The 24,347-nt window shown below is 40.3% G+C and overlaps 1 protein-coding gene across 1 annotated transcript; it reads right to left on the bottom strand.

Moving 5' to 3' along the window:
* Positions 1-416: 416 nt before the first annotated feature.
* LOC145410186 (telomere length regulation protein TEL2 homolog) lies at positions 417-23,844 on the bottom strand. Its single transcript, XM_080280385.1, has 11 exons — positions 23,686-23,844; positions 17,801-17,880; positions 16,083-16,347; positions 15,398-15,534; positions 14,231-14,312; positions 12,492-12,735; positions 11,715-11,947; positions 10,817-10,872; positions 5,697-5,942; positions 4,112-4,321; positions 417-3,161 (listed from the first exon to the last, which is right to left on the bottom strand). Exons 1-11 carry the CDS (start codon positions 23,724-23,726, stop codon positions 442-444), a joined length of 4,314 nt encoding a protein of 1,437 aa, XP_080136511.1. The 5' UTR covers positions 23,727-23,844; the 3' UTR covers positions 417-441.
* Positions 23,845-24,347: the final 503 nt, after the last annotated feature.

Raw genomic sequence — 24,347 nt, forward strand, 5'->3', positions numbered from 1 at the left:
TGCCCCTCCCCGTAAAACAAATAACTCAAAGTCAAATGGCCACCCCTTACAGGATTATGGCATCTGGCAATAGATAGATAGATAGATAGATTTTCTTTGTTTAGCCATAAGAAGGTACACGATTACTTATTTGTTAAAACATGATCCGTATATATTCAAATATGGATAATGTAACAAGATACAATACAGATGGAACTCAAATACAAACTCTTTAAGTACTTAATGCCCAACTGAAGAGCAAACCTAATCCTGAAAATATTTTCCTATTCTGCAAAAGAAGTGCTTAAGGTTAAAGGCTGTCCTAACTGCTGTGAAAAACACTGTCTACCCTGATGGCCAATTTTCTGGCAAATATCTAACACTCCTCGTTGCCAGGCTTCAACATCAAATTAAATTTTCAAATCTAATGCCCAGCTCAAAGGCAATTAATATAGGAAATGTTCAGCTCAAAGGCAGGCCCACCTGCTGTGAAAAACATTTGTCTAATCTGATAGCCAATTTTCTGGCAAGTAGCTGACACTTCTTTCCACTGTCCTGCTTCAGCACTTCCCCCAGCCACTGCCGCAACTCCAGCACCTCAACAGGAACCAGTGACAGGAGGATGGCATCAGGCACACACTCTAGCCCAGAAGACAGCGCTTCTAAACATGCTTCACGCACATTGGCATCTTCATGAGTCCGCATCGACCAGGTCAGTTCAAGGAGAGATTCAGACATCTTGAGGGTTGCCTCACACTGCCCTGTCACATTCAAAATCAGGCCAAGGGTTGTCAGGAGGTGACACAGCAGGAAACGGTCATGGCCCATCAGGTCCAAGTAAGGTCGGGGCTCGGTTAGACCACGCACCAGCGGGTAAAAAAAGTAACCAGCCATGTCCTTCATTCGATTGATCCCCGAGGATTTCCACTTGTCATCAGTGCCTTGTGATACACCACATAAATCATACTGAACTGTATTGTCAGTTCCTGACAGCTCTAACGCTGCCTTGCTCAAAGTATGTAGTATGTCTAACCTACGCCTAACATTATGATTTCTCTCATAAAACTCCCCACTCAGATAAAGTGCACACTGAGTAGGATGGGAAACCACCAGGGCTGCCAGAGTTTTTGCCCTGTTCTCTTCAAAACTTTCAATGCTGTATTTATCCTCCAGATATAGAACTTCTCTAGTCATTTCCAAGGCCAACTCAGGGTCCATATTACTCAACTGCTCTCGAACAATCTTCTCTGAGACCTGGAGAGCAGCTATCACTTTCTCTGCCTCACCCTCACTCAGGTATTCTAGAACTTCTTGAGGGTAGGATGGTAGTTTCTGTTTCACTTCAGGAATATCTGCTGACATGTCATAAGGCTGGAATTCATCATCATCACTGTCCAATTCGTCATTTTCTGTAACTTTATCACCTTCCTGCAGTCTAATTTCTGTATGGGATTCAGAACTGCTATTTACTTCATATCCTAAAGTTTTATCTATTTCTTTAGTAACCAGATCTGTTTGACCTTTAGGAATGATCCCAATCTCTTGTAATTCCTGGATAAAATCGTCCAACCACTCACATTCACTTACCTCTTTATGATCAATGCAAGTATCAACTTCCATATCAATCTTATCAACTTCCAGACTTTCATTTGCCCCTTTATCATCACTACTATTATCTGCTTCTATATCAATCTTGGCTTCGTTTAATCTGGCACATTCTTTCAACTCAAGCACAAGGTCACTAGGCTGGTGCTCAAATTTAAGGCCGGATTCACCCTCAAGCAACACCGCAGTTAGTTCCTCAGCAACAACCATCCCTACTGATCTCATCTCCAGGTCGGGGCTGTCTAAGTGGTTGGCTACAGCTGGGAGCAGCACGTCTATGGCCACAAGTTGGCAACTCTTAACATCTTCACTTGTGAGGTATGGAAGGCAACACAGGAGCCCTCTGGTGATGTGGACATGGTGATCAAAGGATGAATGTAACATTATACTCTTATTGCACCAGGTATCCAGCAAATTCAGAAAGGTCGATCTCAATAGTTGGCTGTTCTCTTGTATAGTTGCCAGATACCCAATGATAACATGAACCATAGTCTTGGGAGTCTCCTTAGTTATGAGGAACTTTTCGGTCAAGAGATATTTTGTTTTCACGCATGTCAAACCAGAGTCTCCAAGGAAAATATGAAAAACTCTGTGGTTATCAACAAGCTTGAGAAGTGTTGAAACAAATATTTCTTTGGCCTTGTCTGGTACATGTTTGTATAGTTTCTGTGATATGCGTGGAATGACTGGATCTGTTTTCCCCCATTTTTCTAGCCATTTTATCAAAGGTAAGAGAAGTCTTTCAGCATCAGAATTGAAACACAGGTGGCCCAGAAGCTTGCCAATGGGTTCAATACTAGCAGAGACATTGTGCTTTAGACCATCTGCTATGAAATTTATGGTCAGCAGGATATGGTAGGTTATAATCCTACAGTACATTTTAGGGCTAACAATTTCTGGGGATTTATTCTGAAACTTATTTGCAATTCTTTCTGGCAGTGAAGAAAGAAGTGTGACTGTTTCATCCCAAAGTATTCTGTTTGCTTCATTTCTTGGCATCTCTGAACTATGCCTAAGTATGCACTGGGTTAAGCACTCAGATAAGAATGTCATCTCAAGAACATCAACAAAGTTCTTCCTTTCCTCTAAGCAAACTTCACTTAAGAAGTTTAATAACACATTGACATTTTCTTCAAGATAACCCACCTCTATCAGACTGTGAAACAAATCTCGGCACTGGTCATTCCGCCTCATCACTCCATCGCTACAATAATTTTTCAAGAGAGATAACAGGGTGGGGCCATAAAGGTACTGAGAAAATACTTTCATCTCTTGGGTTGTCAGGTCTATGCCAGAGAACTTTTGTGGGGTAATGTGTCCTGGCAACAACCCAATCACTGTTTCCAAGTATGTGCCAACCTTATTTACATCAGGCTTGTCCTTCCTCAGTTCTTCTTCTAAGCATCTGGTGATTTCTTTTTGACGGTGGAGAATGGATACCCACTCATGTCGGTTCTCTGTCTGTCTCATCTTGTCCTCTGAGTCCTGTGATCTAGCACCATCATCACTGTTTGACTGGGCCTGTGTCCGAGTACCATCTTCACTGTCTCTGAGTAGTTTGCTTTCTGTTCTTGGCACTGAAAATTAAAAGCCATTCTATTTTGTCCAGTAAATGAAAATTTTAACATATATCATGCACTATGATAACATACATCTAACAGCTGTCTAGTCAACTTCTATCTCCTAAGTAGATACAAGACCTCACCTTACACCACATACAATACTGGGAATTCAGCAACAAAAGCAGTCAATCAGTGTTTCAGACTTGTAACCAGAAACCTTGTAAACATCCATTCCTGTGTAATGATTCACAATTTCCACAGATTTCCAATATTTTTGGTACCACCAAAAAAAAAAAAAATCTATATATTTGCACTGGAATTGACTTCTTCAGTGATTTTTATGCTATACAGTTTCTTAAAAGCTAACTCTTGTATGCAACACATAAAATGTGGTAATGTCAAGTACAGGCCTCCCAAGATCAATCTCGATGAGAGTCACTAATTCACTGTGGATGGACAAGGGGCACCCCAAGACATAACGTGGCATGCTGGTGGGATGAGGGTGTAGAAGCTGCAGTTAAGGAGAAAAAGAAGACTTTTCCGGGAATGGAAAAGGGGAGGAACAGAGAGAAATACTTGGCTGCCAGGCACAGGGCTAGAAAGGAGGTATGCAAGGCAAAATCTGAATCTCAAGAGATTTACTGGATAACCTAAATAGTGTCTAAAGGAAGAATATGATATTTAAAAGTGACAAATCAGATGAAGAAGGAAAATGGGAATATTACACCTGAGCACTGCGTGAACAATGATACAGGAAAGGTAGTGGCAGGCTGTAAGGATATTAAAAACACCTGGAGAAAGCATTAAAACTGGCTAATGAATAAAGAGTTTGACTGCAACAGAGAAGGACTGGAGTCCACAGATCCAGTGTTTTGCTCAATGTTCATGTTGATGCTCTGGGATTGTCCATCCAACATCTTCAGAAATTGATGGAGGAGGAGGGCCTGCATGAGTTTCAAATCTACAATGCAGATGCGACTGGGCTCTTCTGGAATACTCTTCTGCAAAATACCCAGGCACTGAAAGATACTGGCAGCATTCTAGGGCATGAAACAATGATGGTGTCTCTTCATTCTGGCCTGTGCCAATGAATACTGATGATTCATCACCCACAGCATTCATTCTCAGTATGAGCAAGCAATCCAGATCATTGAAGGACATTATGGCCAATCTTCCTGTGGAGTACCATGATAACTGCTTGGTTTACACAGGATATCATTCATGACTGGTACCACCACAGTTTTGACCCATCTGTGAGGCAGCACCATGAAAAGGTATGGCATCAGTTCTGACAACATAAAGACAGTGCTGTTGTTGGACAAGGCACCAGCCCATCCTTCCTCAGGCAAACTGGAGCAAAGAATGACAAATCAAGGCGTTGTTCCCGCCAGGCAACACTACCATCCTTATCTAGCCCACGGACCAGGGAGTGGCAAGAGACACTACAGAAACCTCTGCCTGCAATAGTGCCTCACTGACTGAGAATGGGATGGACCAGGCTGACTATGAGGATACCAGAGCAAAGAAAACCCTACACAGTTTTAAGAAATACACCATCAAGAATGCCAACTTAAACTGGGTAGAGATGTGGAAGAGAGTGTCATTTGATATATTCAAAAATTTGTAGAGCAAACTCCCCAGAACCCTCAAGACTCCAGTACCACAGCACAATTTTCTATGGTTTGGCCACTACGGATGGCAGAAATGTTGGAATTTGCAGAGTAGGGGAACCTTGCTCAGGGGAGCTGCAAGAGTGGTTGCATGAGGATGCTGGTGTGGTTGGCTATCATAACCAGATGGAAGAAGAGACTGTGGTTGAGTTATGAACTACAACACAAGACAACAGAAAAGGAGGAAAACGAAGAGGAGGAGGAGGAGACACACAGAACATCTCTAGCAGCAGAAGAAGCGAAATGCCGAGGAGGGAAAAAGAAGATGAGGAGAAATGCAGAGGAAAGAGAAAGAGGAAGTGGAGAAATGGGGAGGGGGAGGGAATTAAAGGAAGAGGAGAAACTGGGAGGAGAAAGAATGCTTAATAAAACAAACTTACTCCATCCAGCCATTCAGTCAAATTCATATTTCATAACGAATGGACATAATGAGCCTACAGAACACTAGTTATGGTACTGTAATTAATCATAATATTTACATCATATTATGGCATAATATACCTGTAAATCAAGTAAAGCACTGCAAACAAAAATAAACAGTCTAAAAACACAACATCCTGGAATGCAAAAAAAAAAAAAAAAATTGATCCTACAAAAAAAAAAAAATTAACTAATGTACTTCAAGTCAATGACATATTTTCATTATATTATTTGTACTTCCTTATCTCCAGATAGGAAATGCTCAATAAAAGAATAGGAGAGATTTTTAAAACTGGAGAGGTAAGATATTGCCATCACTTACCCCTTCACTACAAGAATTCTCTCCAGAGCTGAAGAGAATCATCGGAAAGTTGGTAGATGAAAAAATTAAATGTCATCACCTTGAAGGAGGGAATATTTAAAATAATTATAAACAACAAAAAAGGGCTACTCTACTCACTAGGCAAGGACATGGGCTGGAGGGGAGATTGGGCAGCGGTAGTAGTTGTGCTGGGAGTCAGTGTGAGTCCGCCTAGACCAAAATCAGTACTGGTGGGGGCTGGCGAGGGTTCTAGCAAGCCTTGTAGCAGGTCCATGTTGCTACTGGTAGGGTTACTGGAGGCTGGTGCAGCAGGGGTGGCAGTGAGGGGGGTGGTGAGGGGAGCAGCGGTTACTCCCATAAGCAGGGAAGAGCTTGGTGGGCCACCTAGGGTAAACAAAGCAGGAAAGGTGCAGGAACTTACAGGTTTGGGGGATTGTATTCTTGGCAGTTAAGGAAGCTCACTATTATCTGATTCCTGCTACTTTATTTCTGTATCTGGTACAGTACATTAATAGTAAGCCATCATCTTCCATGGTACTAGACCTTGCTGGCTCCAATCTGTCATGGGTGCGTAACCATCACAAAGTGAACTAGTTCAAGGAGCACTGTTGATACTCTAACAAATCCGTTTCTAAACTATAATAAACTTTTACAAAAGTATATTTTAATGTCTGATGTTTTGGGGTATAACAAAGCTTTTTTTTTAGACCATTACCTAATCAAATTGAGGCTGTGGGAGCTTTTTTTATAAGGGTTTTATTCATCATCATCATCCTGACCTCCTTTCCTACCCTAGGGCAGGGTGAGGAGTGGCAACGTCCAGACAGCCCAAATTTGCCCAATTTAATGGGCCATGCTTCCATTCACTCATCATTCAAGCCCCCGGAATCCTGGCTCTATCTGAGACACCAAAAATATTCATCACGTTCTGTAGCTTCATATAAATGTATCCAACAGTCAATCCGGACGCTGTTCTGTTAAAAAGGGATGCCAAATCCCTGATCATGAGCTTCTCCTCACAGTATTCATCCAGCCAGCTCAATCTCTTGTCAGTCCCCTAGCCTCACTGACTTCAGAACCTCTCTTCCTCCCACACTCATCCACCATATCCCTCCACCTTCTCCTTGGCCTACCTCGCCTCCTCCCTCCTTCAAATTAGCTCAGATATACCTTTTTCACCACTCTATTGTTATCCACTCTCTCCACAAGACCATACTGTCCCAGTACTCTCTCTTCGATTCTGGTGTCCACGGACTTCCTCACTCCACATCTTTCACGAATCACATTACTGTATTCCATATCCTATTCACTCTCTGTACTCCAACCACACTCCTCAGCAGTCCCAGCTCCATTGCTCTAACTCTTGATTTTTCATTTTCATGCCACACCACAGTCTAACATCCATATGTTAAATTTGTCACTAACAACGCTCCTTCATGTAAACCTCATGCAGGTGCAGCATTCAGGCTTCTGTTTCTGATCATGGCCTTCGTCGCATCAGGAAGGAAAGAAAAGGTTTTACTAATATGTGGAAATCTGTTTCTCACAGGTGTAGTTGTGATGTAACCCCCACAGAAGATGAGGGCTTACTGTGTACTAGTGCATGTTATTTAATGCACTCTACAGTTTAACTTAATATTAACCCCCTGACTCCAAGGGTATCCTTTCCATTTCTACAGACAATTTTGTTTACCTTGGGAAAGACTTCAAATAGGAGGGGTCAGATAGTGTACTAATAAACATCTTCAGCATAAGAAGCCACCTGTAAGTCGAACATAATTGTGGGGTTCACGGAGTTAAAAAAAAAAAAAAAAAACATAGAAGACAATACTGAGGTGTAATATTCAAATTAAAGCACAAACTAAGGGCTGCTAGAAAGCCTCCTAAACTGACAAAAATCTGGCCCTAGAAGAGTGGTTCTCAACCTGAGGGCCATGGTACAATTTTAGGAGGGCCATGGGGAGCTGTGTCAGTTGACAGCTTTACAAGTAAATGTGCAGAGTCAGCAATACACCAATTTTGCTCCTCTGACTCAGTAAAAGAGGATATACCATACGCTCAGAAAATAATACATATTGTACTCTCTTCATCTCACACTCTCAGAAATAAGATCCAGGCTATTGTATTCTCTTTATCTAGAACAACTGATTTTAACTATCTATGGGGTTTTCGGAGAAACTGCAGGGGGCTATGAGGACTTTAAAAATTCTTTATAGAGGGAATGAGAGAGAGAAGGTTTGAGATCCACTTGTCTAGGATAAGAAGGTTAGGATAAGTGGGTAGGGACTGACTGGGAGTACTGTACTATTGCCACTACAAACAAAAAGTTATAAACAAGCCATTTAGAAAAGGCATTGCCATGATAATAAATAATTAAAACAAGTATGAGATACAAAGCCTACAAGTCATATTCTAATGAACTGATGCTTCATCTACAAATTAAGAATTATACAAACCTCCAATCTAGTACAGCAATATCAAAGCAAATCAATAACTTTTCAGCATTTTCAAGACCATTGAAGTAAAATGATGCATGAATAAAATCTACTGGGTATTAGTTCTCCTAGAATGAGAAGGTGTGTAATGGATGCAAGAGCATATAGAGGTTGAGGGTGAGGACTTTCTGACCACCACATAGTGGTGGTGAAAGTCAAGGTTCAAAAAAATGGAGGAATAGGAGAAGGGAAGGAGGGTAGGAAGTAGTCCATACAAGGAGGGTAGAAAGGTTGCAAGAGGATGGAAGAATATAAGAGACAAGTGGAGAAGCGATTAGGTAAATATGATTTGGAGCAGATAGGGGATGTGGAAGGTGTGTGCAAGAATTTTCACAGAAGAAATCTGTGCAGCATGTGTGGTGGTGTGTGGGGTGAAGAGAAGACAAAAGAGGGTGTAAGGAAGAGCAGACTGTGGCACAAAAGAAGAAAGCATATAATGAGCGGATGAGAAACAGGGCCATGGAGGAAGTTGAGAGACGGAAGTGAGAGTTATACGTAGGGATGAAGAGAAGGGTGAAAAGATTAGCAGAGAGAGTAAGAAGAGAGTGGAAGAGGAATTTGGAAGGAATTTGAATGTACGTGGAGGGAATGTTAGCAAATGATCTGGAATGAGATAAAGAGAGTTACACAGGGTGATAGAGAAGTTGGGGAGTGAAAGATAAAACTGATTGATTGCAGGTGGAAAAGGGGGAAGAAGTGAGCTGATGGTGAGAACAATTTAAGGAACTGTTGAACATAGAGAATGAAGTAATGCAAGTGTAAGTGGCTAGAGAATGGCTGGGAGAAGGAGGGAAGTGAGACGGGACTAAGAAATCAGTAGGACTGACATAGTGGAAGTAATGGAGAAAGTCAAAATGGGGAAAGCCCAAGGAATTGATGGAGTGTGCGGTGAAATGCTGAAGCATGGGAGAGAGATAATTGTAGAATGGATATGGAAGACGTGCAGATTGGCCTGGGAGGAAGGTAGAGTCCCGCAGGATTGGAAGTCAGGAATAATTATTCCCTTGTACAAAGGAAAAGGGGAAAAGAAGTGTGTGCAAATCATAGGGGAATTTGCCTTCTTCGTGTAACAGGAAAAGTATGTGGTGGGATACGTACTGACAGAGTTAGGGAAATAACTGAGGAATCAATTGGAAAAGAACAGAGAGGCTGTAGGAAGGGATGAGGTTGTGCAGATCAGATATCCATTCTTAGGCCCTTAAGTGAAAAAGTTTCTAGAGAAGGGAAAGCAGTTGTAAGCAGCATTCATGGATTTGGAGAAAGCATATGACCGGGTGGACAGACAAGGAATGTGCAAAGTATTAAGAGTATATGGAGTAAATTGGAAGTTGCTGAATGCCGTGAACAGCATGCAAGAGGGGGCTAAGGCTGCAGTACATGTGGATAGTGAACCGTGTGAATTTTTCTATCTGAAGGTTGGATTGAAACAGGGATGTGTCATGTCTCCATGGTTGTTCAATCAGTATATGGACTGAGTTATAAAAGAGGTACATGGTAGGAAAACGGATATGGAGCAACCCTAATGAGAGAGGGCAGTGTTTGGAAACTCCCTGTACTGTTGTTTGCAGATGATACTGTATTGTTAAGTGAAGACAACTGGGAACTGCAAGGCTTGGTGAATGAGTTTGGGAGAGTGTGTAGGAATCTAAAGGTGAATGTAGGGAAGAGTAAAGTTATGGTCTTTGAGAGAAATGAAGCCAATGAATGTACAAAAAAGCTGGATGAGGAGGAAATGGAAATGTGAGTGTATTTAAGTACGGTACTTGGGTAGTGTGATAAGTAAGGATGGAAGTTTAGCGGGTGAACTGCTTGAAAGGGTACAACCAGGAAGAAAAGTTGCTGGTTCTTTAAAAGTAGTGAAAAGGAACAGGGAAGTGAGCATGGAAAAAAAAAAAAAAAAAAAAAAAAAAAAAAAAAAAAAAAAGGTCACTGCATGACTGCACTGTGATACCAACCCTAACGTATGGAAGTGAAGCTTGGACCAGTGGAAGTGAGTTATTTGAGAGGTGCACATGGAGTTACGTAGAGAGAGAGAGACTGACAAATGAGGAAGTGAAGGAGTGCTGTGGTGTGGATGTGGATGTGATAGAAAGCATTAAGAGAAATACACTGAGATGGTTTGGCCATGTGAAGAGGATGTAGAACGAGAGACTAATGCGGAGAGTGTATGCGAGTGAGGTGGAGGGGGGGAGAGGCACGGGGAGGCTGAGGATGTGATGGAGGGATGGAGTGAAGAGGTATATGAGAGAGGCAGGTGTGAGCTGGGAGCAGGGCAGTGAAATGGATTCAATAAGGTGACATGGAGGCGATTTGTTTGTGGCCACCCTTTACGGGATTGATGCATCTGGCAATAGATAGACTGACGGAAGTTCTCCTATACAGGTTAACTGCTATATTGAACCAAACAACCCTTACGAAAAATTATATACAGTTTAGCATCTTCCAAACTTAAACAAAAAAATTTATTAAAAAAAAAAAAAATGGAAGAAAGAACCAAAGGCTAGAAGCCTGCAAGAATGTTAGAGAGAGAGAGAGAGAGAGAGAGAGAGAGAGAGAGAGTGAGTGAGAGAGAGAGAGAGAGAGAGAGAGAGAGAGTGAGTGAGAGAGAGAGAGAGAGAGAGAGAGATTCATTTCAAGATGCCTAAATGTACTATAGCTTATTAGATTCATCTGCTTATAGAACTGCCTCATTTCATACAATCACATCCATCAAACCTTGACACCACAATACTTTTTTCTATTTGGTATACATTACATACTTACCAGGTGCAGCTGAGACTTCTTGAGAAAACTGAGAAAAGTCTGCAAAGTCCTTGTTCCTGGAAATAAATTAAAAACATCAGCTAGACGACTTATAAGAATTGAAGTTCATTACTCTGCAGCTGGTGAACAGCTACCACTGAGTATAAAGGCAGTATTCTCTATCATCTATCTTCACAAATTGTTGATTTTTTTTATTTTTCCACCCCACAAAACTGGGCCACTCCCACAGCTTCAATACCTCGTGTGGTTTCATGCAATTCAAACAGCCTTTGTTATGAGATCGGAATGTGTCTCTGGTTGCTAGTCAAATGGGCTTTCCAATCCGATAACACCTGGCCATTAAAAAAGCAGCTTAAAGGGGTTATTTATCCTTGTCAGGTTAGAACAAACATGCTAAAATCACTATAAAAATGCAGTATAGTAAAGTACATGAATAAATCACACGATATAAAATGAAATTAAAGATGGGCTAAACAGATGCATGCAAATCAAAACCTACATATTTTTTTTGGCAAGGACAACTGCTGCTGAATTCCCAGTTGGAATGTACAGTAATGAGCTGGAAAGTACAGCATAATGATCTGAGGTAATTTCCAGTGACTCACATCTCTCATAATGCTTGCTAGATCAAATTTCTCATCATTCTTACCTACAAACTAGTTCAAATTTCATAAATGAGCCAAGACTGGGTTTTATATCTTTCATTTGCATTTACCCAGGGCTAAATTCTTGTGAAGACTATCAGCATGTAATATGATGAGAAGGCAAGAAAATAAAATACAAACATACTTTTACAATCATCATCCTGATCTCTTTTTGCTACCCATAGATGGGGCGAGATAAAACCCACAGTACAGAATTATATATAAAAAGCAAACTAAAACAATGGATGCCTTACTTTCCTGGGTCTGTGTTTTCCTTTCCAAAAGCAGTGGCAAAATCTCCAAAGTCTGCATCATCTTTGTTCCTAGCCCGTGCACCCATCTCTCCTGCCCTAGGGTCAAAGTCGTCCTCTCCACCGCCACTGCTGGGAGACGTCTTGGATGGACTAGAAATGCCATTGCTTGTGGTAGTGGGGTTGCCAAATAAGTCATCTAGGAGATTATTTTGCTGTGTTGAAGTTGTGGATGCCTGCTGGGTGACAAAAAAAAAGAGGACAGGAAAATGAAGGACTGAATGAACGGAGATTGGGATGTTGAAAGTTAATCAGGATTTTTAGTAAAACTGTTTTGTGGCATTTTAGCTGGTGCCACCTGGCAGGTGTGAAGAAGTCAAAATAATGTGTGAATGAATGAATGAATGATAATTATAAGGAAACTGAAAGTTTATTTAATAAGAATTTTTGTTACAGCCTGCAGAGGACAATTCCATCATCATCACAGTAATGATAATGTACCCTTTACTATGATAATGTACTTTTAATTTTATACCTGATATATCCAGACTACTTAATGAAGTTTAAGAAACTTTCTGAACAAGATGGTTCAAATATAGCCATAATTAGCCTCTTCACTACTAAATGTCCTTCCAACCGAAAGTTGGCTGGGCTCAAAGAAATTCGATATATCCGAAATTAGTTACATCTGGGTTCCATAAAGCAAGAGTTTGCTGTAAATCTCTCATTCTCCATTCTCCCCACATGGCCAAACCATCTCAAAGGACAAGTCCAACATACCTGTGCTTGTTTAGAGGGAGATGACGTAGCTGTTGTAGTTTTGCCAAAGTTTGCGGCTGCACCTAAATCCACCATTTTGGAAGGCTTGGAAGATTTTTTCTGAGGTACAGTGGAAGTGGTGATGCCTCTGCTGGGGGTTGTTAGTGATGGGGTGGAGGACGCCGCCTTGCTAGGGGACCGAGGGCCAACATCGTCATCACGATATTCGCTCACTGGATCAACTGCATCCTCAAACTCATCACCACTGACCAAAGAATTAATATCAGTACAGTACTGATGATAGAAATACAGTATGTAGTAAACATATTACTTAAAACATGTAAAACTGGCAAATGGTAACCTTCTGTTTAAGAGGTCATTTTGAATACAGCCAAAGCTAATGCCCTTTAATATCACTTTCTTCTTGCAAGAAACGTGGGGACTATTAAGAACTTAGGGACAGAGAGAAAAAAAAAATGCTAAGAATATGGTAATATCTCTAATAAACAGGTGGACATGAAAGACATCTAAAAAATAAGATAAAATAGAAGTGCAAATATTATTGCTTGTAAAGTTAAGCCATGGTTTTTGAAGGCTCGAACATTATGTGCTTAACTGTGTGACCCCCTCCACTGGGCATGCAGTTTGCTACTTCGCCTCTGTCTGTGCTCGCTCGCTCGCTCGCTCACTCTCAGTCTCTCTCTCTCTGTTTCTGGATCCTACCAAAACTCATCCCATATTATGGAAATGGGGGTTGGGATGATGATGATTTAAATAATAACCAAACAATTACTTAAAACACATACAGCCATGCTGTAACCATGGCTTGCAGTAAAACAGTAACAGTTAATAGGTAAGGCCACAGCACCCCCTTCACAGTGCAGGGGCCTGAGACAAGGCTACCATTGCTGAGTACTGTACATCTACGGGCATATGACCACATTACTTTCCTTGATGACCTTACGTGGCTGAACAACTCCCAATCACCTCTCGGGGATTGAATCAATGCAAGGTCACCTCATCTGTGGCAAAGTAAACATATGGAACCACATTCGTGTCAGTTAAGGAGGTTCTCATGTACCTCCTACTAACTAGTTTCTTTCTGTTTCTGGTATATTAAATATACTGCATTCTTGTACGCTATTTATATACAGTAATCCTGTGATTATCCGACATATATAGAGCCAAAGGCATGTCTGCATTGTGGATCCATCTGGATCATGGACTTTTCCCCTGGCCCCCCTTTATATATACCCTTACTTTGAAAGCCAATGTAAAAGGCCACCACGATCCATCGTACAACACTTATTCCTGGCATTTTACACTGCTCTGTCTGGTCAAGCAGACCTATAAACCACAGCCAAGCAATTACTATGGTCAAGCAAACCCATCAACCACAGACAAGCAAACCACCACTGCAGTGCCATACCCTGCAGCAACATAAGGGGGGGGTCAGGACAGGTGAAAACGTTTGCTTGGCCATAATTTCCACCCGAACACATGCATTTTGTCCAAATAAAATGGAAAAATGTATGAATAATGGTTTCAAACAGTCAGATCACAGCATCTGGATAATGGATTGTTCAGATAATAGATGTCCGGATAATTGAGGAATTACTATATGTCAATATATGAATGATCAGTTGCAATAGCTATGCAAAACAAATCATCAAGGTATAGAAGCTAGAAAGCCTCCTAAACTGCCTCCTGAACTGATGAAAATACAATCCTAGCTCACAATGCAAAACGTGAACAATTACCTGATGTTAGGTGAGTCCTCAAAACGTGATCCAAAGTCAGAGTCGTCTTTTTTTCGGCTGCTTCCCCAATCATCCCAGTCGCCTGTTAAGTGATGTGAAGGTTATTGGTCTCATCATAATGCAAGCCACAATAGTAATTTCCTCTTTCAGCCTGTACCATTGATTCAGGCTTTAAGTCTGTACATTCACGCTGGGAAACTTGTAAGAATATATCCGTAACTCTTAATAATAGCTAGAAAAGAAATACAGTATTGGTATTTACTGCTCATTAGAAAGGTATTAGAAGTTAGCTCAACAGAGGATGGCACTGGCACACCTCATACATCTCCTAGATGGAAAATATGAAAAATGTGGCAAAATGGCAAAGACACAGCTTGAATATCATCAATCATAAAGATAAGTATTTGGTACCAAAAAACTTGTTGAATTTATCTTTACATTCATTATACTGTGCGATATTTTAAAATCCAATCACAAGTTCTTAGAATAAAAGACTTAACATTCAAGGTGTAAAGGCCCATGGCTTGGCTACAACAGCCCAGGATGCTTAAAGGTACTGTAGATGACTTTGGAGTTCTTTTATCTAAACCCGGCCCAGATTTGCATCCTTTTGCAGCTTATTTCATGTAGGCCTACCTCAGTTGCAGAAAGCGCCAAGGCTGTGGCTTTGCATCCTTTCCATTCCACTTCTTCACAACTGACAAAGTATTCTAGTATTAACCTATTACTACAACTCAGCATTCAAGATGGCAATATAGCAACATTAGGATAAGAGAGTAAAAATGGGTAAAGCTTACTTTCCTTGGTGGTATTACATGACTGAAAAACCTCTGGCCACCTCCACGGAACTGAACCTATGTAAGGATGTCACTCCAGCTGGGGAGTTCTACCTGCTAGAACAGGGATCCACCAAAAAATGTAAACCCTTGCACTTCAATATCATTTTTATTTTGGTCTTGCTACTTTATGCTCTTTTTCAACTTAGAAATGACTTTTTTAACAGGAAGATTTGGATATAGCCTACATCAACCCACTTCATGCAAGGTCATCAACCCACTTCATGCAAGGTCATTCTCAAGTTGAAGAAAATCATATGGAATCAGCAAGAATAACTAAAAATCACTTCATCAGATTCAAGGGGATCACCTAAGAATCATCAGTACTTACTATGACCTGAACTTCTGAATCCCATGGAATCGGATGACACTCCCACATACTTGTCCTTGTTCTTCTTGGCCTTCTTGCGTTCCTCACGTAACCGGTTGTCATCCTGGATGAAGTCGATCAGATCCTTTGCCTTCACTCTGCAGACATATTCAAAACGTCATCGTCATCATCATCATCCTGACCTCTACTCCTCCCCCCGCATTAATAAACGAGAACTAATCGATGGCACACCCAATTAGATAAGCCGCACTCTCATTCACTCACCATTCAAACCCCAACAATCCTAATTCCACCAAATTCTACACCATGATCTCTTTGTTCAGGACCTACCTACACCCATCTGATATTAAGCCCTTGGTCTTGATGATGCTTGTACAGAAATCTGAAGTTCTCCAGGGTGTGTAGGTCATATTTGTATCCCCTGGCCCAGATGACCATGCGTTCTGAGACATCTTGGACGAGGCACTTGAGAAGAAGGCCTCTCTCCAACAGAAGCATTTTAACAGCTAGACTGCCACTCCAGTATAATCCCTAACCAGCCCTACATCAGTGCTATCTCAACCTCAGAACTTGCCTCCAATCTATTTATCTATCTATAGCTAAATAACTTAATCCTGGAAGAGGTAGCCACAAACAAATCCCTTCCATGTCACTCAGTTTTCCTCATTCTCCTGCCGTCACCCACCTGATATTGAGTCCCTGGTCCTTGCCGTGCTCATCTAAGAATTTGAAGTTCTCCAGGGTGCGCAGGTCATATATGTGTTCCCTGGCTGAGGTGACCACACGCTCAGAGCCATTTCTGACGAGGTAATTGAGGAGGAGGAGTGATTTGTAGGTGCGGCGCCAGGCAGAGCGGTTGTCCTGCAGCAGCCGCTTCCACAGCATACCCATTACCTCTGGGAACTGCTCATAATAAAAGGTTGCTTGGGCCAACTCTTGCATCTGAGGACCTGTGCAGAGATGAAATTAAAGCTTGAATGCCTGAACAAGGCTTGAGCTGGACCTGCAAGTTAGACTTGGGACATCCCAAACCAATGTGCATAAACAAACTCAAAATAGTCAAATGAAGAATCAAAGCTCAAGTATGGTTTCACAGTTAGGTAAAATTTGCAAATACTGTATAGACCATATGTTTGAATATTTTTAAATCAGCCTACCAAAGTAATAAATTTTACTGTCAAACTTGTCAAACAAGCCAGTGAAGATATATAAATCTATCTGAAGACTGATATCTACTGTCAGCCATCATCAACTGTAAAAAATCATGATTTCCTAACATTAAACTAAGTCAGTTCACCTTAGTTTTCAAATCATCCAAGTTTTCTAGTACTGTATTATAAAATTATCAAAGTACTGTACTGTAATTACTAGCCTATGTTATAATGACTAGTCTTTGGTAATATGGTACAACTCATAAACAGTATATATAAAACACTAACACATAGTTTAAGACTGAATAGTGGCAGCCAGTATGACACTTGTAAAACAGCCTATTACCATCACTGGGCATTGAAACAAGAACTACAGAGGGTGCCCAGAAAATAAATTAATACTGACTCCACACATGACACTAACCCATGACTTTGACCTCTGATTGCACGAAGACTCAATTATTGCTTTTCCCTATCCCAACATGCAATACTGTGTATCTACCAAGCTTGATCCAAACTGGGCCAAGAATTCATGAAAAATTTTTTACCTTTGAATTCTTGGCCTCGATCTGCCACTGACCTACACCAAAATCAAATAACTCTTCCCTGTTAACCCAAATGAGATCAGGCATTCCAATTTTTTTGTTAACAGATACACACATACACACACACACACACACACACACACACACACACACACACACACACACACACACGGTACGAGGAAATTATGTCATCACGTATACATATGCTACATGCGACTCGTTGCTAATGTTATGACACAAACCTTCACTTCCCATCTACTGATAAGAGATAAAACCAATGCCGATAATGAGCACACTTCTTTTTCTCAGTCTTACTGGGTACAGCCATGTGTATAATACAATGAGGATAAAGGGCATTATATATAAGTTTATTACTCTCTGCAATGGGAAAAAAAAAAATGAAATTAATATAGCTACAGTAAATATAAAAGATTTGAAACAATATCTTAATTTAGTAAACAATAGACAAATGAGTACAGTACCGGTACTGGAATGATAACGGTATTTTCATATTACAATACAAACATCCTTTTACTCGCCTCAAAAGGAGGATTGTGGACTGCAGGATAAGAGTAACAGTCTGCAGTCCACCAAGTTCAAATGAGCCTAAGGCCACAACAACAACAGCTGTAATCTAGTAGAGGCAATACTAAGTTGACAGCACCTACAGTAGTGGTGATGTCTAGTGTTCATGGGAAAGATCTCACCTGTTGGTCCCCATGCCTCATCGTTGGTGGCCTCTCTCACTTTGGCCTCAACTTCTGTGTAGTTCATCACCATGTTGGTGCTGAAAAATAAAACAACTGCATCATTCTTCCTTCAAAATCAAATTAATTAAACTACTTAACCCCTTCCACTCCAATGATAAATCTTCATGTTATTCTTGCTATCTTCTGACAGCTTCATTCATCTTTCGAGACTTCTCAGATTGGAATGATTACTGCCATCATTTACACCTTCCCTACATGGGATCTCCCCAAAACTGAATAAGATGATCTGGAGAAAGCAAGAAAATATCAATAAAATATGTCACCAGTTTTGAAGTTTATATTAAGGAATACAGCAGCTATATATATATATATATATATATATATATATATATATATATATATATATATATATACACACACACACTGGTAAATATAATAGGTATGTCCACTGTAGTTCATAAATACTTAACAAAGAGAAACACAACTTCAGCTTTACTGGGTTCACATCCAGATGAGCCTTAGGCTATAATAAATGCAACAGTAATTCATTCACCTCACTAATATCTACTGCAAACCATCCTCCCTAGAAATCAAATATCCATTCACTTTCTTGGTACACATATAAGACACTACCATCCAGATACAACAATCCACTCTAGCAATTCAATCATCATCCAATTTTTTTTTATTTACACAAGACAGCAATATCCTAATAGGATACATTTCACAGTTCAGGATATACATCAATGTTCCACTCTAACAATTAAGTATTCATTCACTCTTTTTACCTATACAGCTACTGTACAAGGCAACACCATCCTAATATATTCCAACAACAGCCATTTAACCAAATCATTAATCATCCAACCTAACAATCAAATCTATTCTCTTTATACACACATAAGAAAGTACGTGGTACCGTAACAACATTATAGAATCATCTTATCATACATAGCCTAAATTCATTATTCTTTTCCACATATATGGCACCACTATCCTGACAGATCCAACCACCTTAGCAATCAAAATGTCCATTCACTTTTTATTCCCACACATAGTAGCACCATCCTGATACATTCCACAGTGTAAGCTATACTGAATGTCATCACCTAGCATCCTCAACAATCAGATACCCATTCACTTTTTTTTTTTCTTGCCACATGTAATGCATCACATTTTTTATACACCACACAGTTCATCTGGTCAACAAACCTGCCAGTCAGCACTACTCATGGCCTCTTAAGGCTTTTGTTGCACCACAACACCAGCAAAAACTTTCACACACAAATACCGTTCCCCTCCCCCCTCTTTCCTTTTTTCTGGTGATTTATTCATTGTACAGCAGTACACATATTTTGTAAACTAAAGGGGATAGGTATACCGGTAAGCTTTATTAACCACTTCACTACAAGAGATCCCTCGTAGAGGAAAAAAAAAAATCATCTGGTGGTAACTAAAATAAAAACTAGGGCACCGGTATTTTACTGGACTAATGGGGTTAATCCACTGTACTTCACATGAGGTCAATTCATCTTGGCCATTCATTAAAAAAAAAAAAAAAATGTGTGGATTATTCTTTCAACATGTATTACCCTATTTTATCTGTAATAAGATACCATATACTGTACTACTGTACTGTATACAAATTATGAATGTATTTTAGATTACCAAGTTCTAATTTCAAACTACCAGTAGCTACTACAGCTATATCCCACACTGTACAATAGTATGATTATGATGCTTAAAATGTTGTGATAAATTCATGCAACACATTCACTACCGTATACTGTAATTCTCACGTTATCACACCCAGCTTGTTCTGTTGCACTGGCTACCCTGATAACAGTCCATCTCAAACAAACCATGTGAACTCAGTATTGTACTTTTGTAACTTCATACCGGACCGGTACTGTTAATCAGTAAAGTTAAATGTTTATTTACCAGAGAAATAAAACACAGTATTCTACTGGGTGTCAAAGCCTTCCCAGCAATGATGTGTACTAAAGTCCTGTTTAAGTTCTAACCATGCTCATCGGCATCAATTTTGGATACAGAAAACCACCACTGACTATACAAAGAGTACGGTATCACTGACATAGCTCTAGTTAATGCATTAAAAACTGATGCAAAGAAAGCATTACAGTATATACTTCAACTACTACCGGTACTGGTGCACCTACTATTGTATACTGTACCATATTACAAGCAGACCCCAAGATACAATGCCCCTATATGCAATACTTCGGCAAAGCGATGGGGATAGAAATACTGTACCACCCTACCTGCCGAACAATGGCCAAACCCCAGTATATATATATATATATATATATATATATATATATATATATATATATATATTTTTACCTACTTTGATTATACTTTAGACTTGATTTTTGTGATTAGTTGATTTATAAACTGTTTTTAGACTTAATTAGCTATATAATGTGTTTTAGTCATAGGTGGGGTGAACATTGTCATTTTGGGGTACAATTTATGAAGTCTGATTTTTTGCAGACTTATTTTTGATGATTTTCAGATTTTAATTTTGGGTTTAGCTGAATTATAAACTGGTTTAGACTTAGTTTAGCTTGTTTTAAAGCTATAGTATTTGGGGGTTTAGATTGACTAGAAACTTGTTTTTGGACTCATTTGGTTGGATTTAGGACTTGGTTGAGGGGGAAACCCAACGCTCAAAAACACATTCCTATTCTTTACATGTTAAATCTACCCAGAGATACGATACCCCACCTAGCGATGGGCTTTTTACTTAGCCAACCAACTGCACTGTTAAACTGGGGGATGCCTGTATTTTACAATGGTAACTTTAGCTACCTGGTACTAGATAAGGCAAAACACCCTCATCAATAATCCCTCCCAAAATTTAAAAGTGAAAAATATGTTTTGGCCTGTACAGCAAAAGTTTCATTTAACCTTCCATTCATTATAATACAACTTTATTAATTCATCATCATCATCCAGACTTCCTTTCCCACCCTAGAGTGGGGTGAGAAGTAGCAGCATCCAGACAGCCAAAGTTTGCCCAATCCAATAGGCCACCCTTCCATTCACTCACCATTCCAGCCCACGGAATCCTGGCTCCATCTGATAGGCCAAAAAATTACACCATGTTCTGTAGCTTCACATATACTTATCCAATAGAGTCAATCTGAACGCTGTCACATCAAAAGGGGGTGCCAAATCCCTGGTCATGCGCTTCTGTGCACAAAATTCATTCGGCCAGTTCGATCTCTTATTAGTCCCTTATCCTCACCAACTTCCCTACCTCTATTCCTCTCTTCCTCACACACTCATCCACCACATCCTTCCACCTTCTTCTTGGTCTACCTCACCTCCTTCCTCTTTCAAATTCACTCAAACATACCCTTTTCACTCCACTACTGTCATCCATTTTCTGCACATGCCATCTCAGTACACTCTCTTCGATTCTGGTGTCCACAGACTTCCTCACTCCGCATTTTTCACGAACCACATTATTCCGAATCCTATCCATTCTTCGTACTCCACACACATTCCTCAGCAGTTCCATCTCCACTGCTCTCACTTTATTATTACTGGTAACATTTCCTAAAATCATACAATGCTTAGCCCAGCCTCCCATGTGAGGGCAGGACTCAATAGTCTACAGACAGGGGTGTGGCATCACTGGCCACCTGACCTGGCTATCCAAGTGGACTGTCAACTATACCTAACCAGCTACACCTTCCCTACTAGATAGCCACTGGCCTCAGCTCATCAGTCATTTCACAAGTCTTGTTTTTCGCCCTTCTAAGTGTTTCATCACCCTCCTCACGGCAAGACCAACAGGGTTGCCAATTTAGTCGCAAACAATTCAACCATGAAACAAGTAGTAATGGACTACACGGCAACTACCATTAGCAGATCAATAAATGACATGACCAGACTTCACCAACTGTACTGTATATATATATTTTGTTATGGTACCAGTACAAAACAGTAAAGGGAATTAGAAGTCAAAGGAAATAAATTATGTGAATCAGTGCATTAAAATTACCAAAACTCTCTGTCAAAAGCATTTCTGGAAGAAAAAAAAAAAATGAAGCTAACACACTATTTTCCTCCCTTCACGATTCTACAGCTTACAACAATTTTATAATGCATAAGCTTTAGTATTTTGTGGTAGGTGGTGGTGATCATTAGCCTATCCACTCATCTGATGCAGCCTTCTTCCTTCACCTTTATAGTTCTTTTTCTGTGTCTGCCCTCCTCTCTTCCTATTTCTCCCATTTTCCCTGTCATTTTTGATTACCCTTCTTTTCTTTTCAGGTGGCTTTACATTGAGAGACAAGCCTAATGGTTTCCTGCAAGCCAGGAAACCATTTACAGTGCTGGGTGACAACCATATAACCAACCCACACATGTTCCCTACAGATCAACAAGTGGGTTGGTGGAGGGTTAAAGCCCCTCCCCATAAAACCAATACAGTAACTCAAACACAAACAGCCACCCTTTACAGTCTGATTATGGCATCTGGCCATAGATAAATGGAAAGATTTCGTGGCAATACTGACAGAGAGTTATGACTTGAAATAACCACTTTACCAATCTCATCTTTTAAAAATGTTAAATTCATGTAATACTGAGTGGTGACACTTGCCTGGTGACAATATCGGAACTGTACCCTTCCTGTATCGTCCACGTAAAATGAGTCAAGGTTATGATAGCTTCAATGTCCTTGTCATTTTCAACTTAGTTTTTTGCTACTGAATGACAGGAACTACTTCTACTGTAGCCTGTCAATATCCACTTTTTTTTTTTTTTTTTTAATGTGTCCGACTCTGGACAAAGGCTTCAGGGCTTATATCTCGGGGGCAGTAGCCTATCCCAAGGCCCAGTAGTCCTCCTACACCTCCACATGTCACCATTTCAGCACTAACACCCATCGTCCATTGAATACATGCTAGGGCTGTCTCATACAGGACTAGTGTATTGGTATTAGCGGGGTATTTTTACAATATGTCGGCGGGTCATCAAGTAGATAAGGAAAGTCTGCTTTTTATCAAATTCAAACCTTTAAACTGCCCCCTGCCCCAGCCGGGATTCGAACTTGGGTCCATCAGGACTGCAGGCCGCCTCTCTACCGATTCAGCCACCACCTCCCCCAAGAATTTCCATCCCGAGGGTCCTTGATCCTCCTACAAATCTTTGTGTTTGCCAATGGGCTGTACTGTATGTCATCAAGTAATACATTAATAAAGATAAGAAACAAAAAAAAGCCCTGCATACTGTCCTGGGGATCACTGCTCCAGACATCTAACCATAGAGTGGACACCACTGGTGCAACAATTTCCTGCTCTTAAGAAAGGCTTCAGTCCATCTCTGTAAGTCAATCTCAGTTCCTACAGCCTTGGGCTTTGCTAGCAGTCAGCAATGGGGGCCAGTGTGAAAGAATTTGTTGCAGTCCAGATAACCAGTCTCAATCTTTACCCATTATGATATAATGCTGCCATGTCAATAAAGTATACGCCATCAGATCCCAATGAATATACATATACAAAAAATGTGGAACACTGCTACCTAGAAGCCCAAATCTTTAATAATGACGCCCTGCAGCCATCGTGGCCTCAGTTGTGCAATAACCTGGCCTAATGAATTCAGCGGCAGCTCCCCAGGAATCTGACAGATCCAGATGAGAACACCTGTTCCTCCATCACAAAAGCTTTTTTAAGCCCTACAGTCACTTATCTGTACATACCTATATCAAAATTTCATAAAATTAGGTATACCGTGTATTTTAAGCCCCCCACTAGTCGATAAAATGAAAACTATAGCCTTGGAATTACGTTGCATGGAAGTTTTGGTAATCAGCTGAGACGGAGGAGTAAACACCAAGCTATACTTACACTTTTTCGGTTATTTCTCTCACTTTCCACATGTTTAACATCCTTGACCAGCGTTTATGTGCACTAAACTTAATTCCTCCCGGGATTCAGTAGGGTAAATGTTTAAGTTTTCCCCAAATCTGTGACTATTCCAGCAGCGAAATCACTTTCACCTGAACATGGCTGCCCACACACGTCACACTGTCCAAGCAATACAAAACAAAACCCTTTTTTTTACGCATTTTATATTATTACGTATCGAGTTATCATCACACGTTTTTTATCCTTTTAATACAAGTTTCTTTCGGTCAAACAAATTACTGAACAAAATGCATGCAAAGGTATGTCCGGCTCCTGTAATCGCCAGAGCGGGAAATTTGAAATTCATATAAGGTTCAGTCCTACAAGAACATTAGGTAATGCTGAGATTGTCATATAACTGAAGTTATTATGAAAAATCTACCATTCACTAGCCTCTAATCAATAATGAACCTTACTGATCTTTGATTATTCTTTGCCATCTCATTTATTAGATAATTTCCCATATGATACCAATTAACCAACCTTACTGTTCCTAGATTCTTTATCTATCACATCTATTAGGTATTCCCCTGACACCCTATAGCTCGTTTGTTCTAACCTGACAAAGACCCTTAATCTTTTTCTGCTCTGTTGTTCACCAA

This window comes from Coenobita brevimanus, chromosome 84, assembly GCF_032717465.1.
Source record: "Coenobita brevimanus isolate Jiangsu-jjx chromosome 84, ASM3271746v2, whole genome shotgun sequence".
NCBI classification, from domain to species: Eukaryota; Metazoa; Arthropoda; class Malacostraca; order Decapoda; family Coenobitidae; genus Coenobita; species Coenobita brevimanus.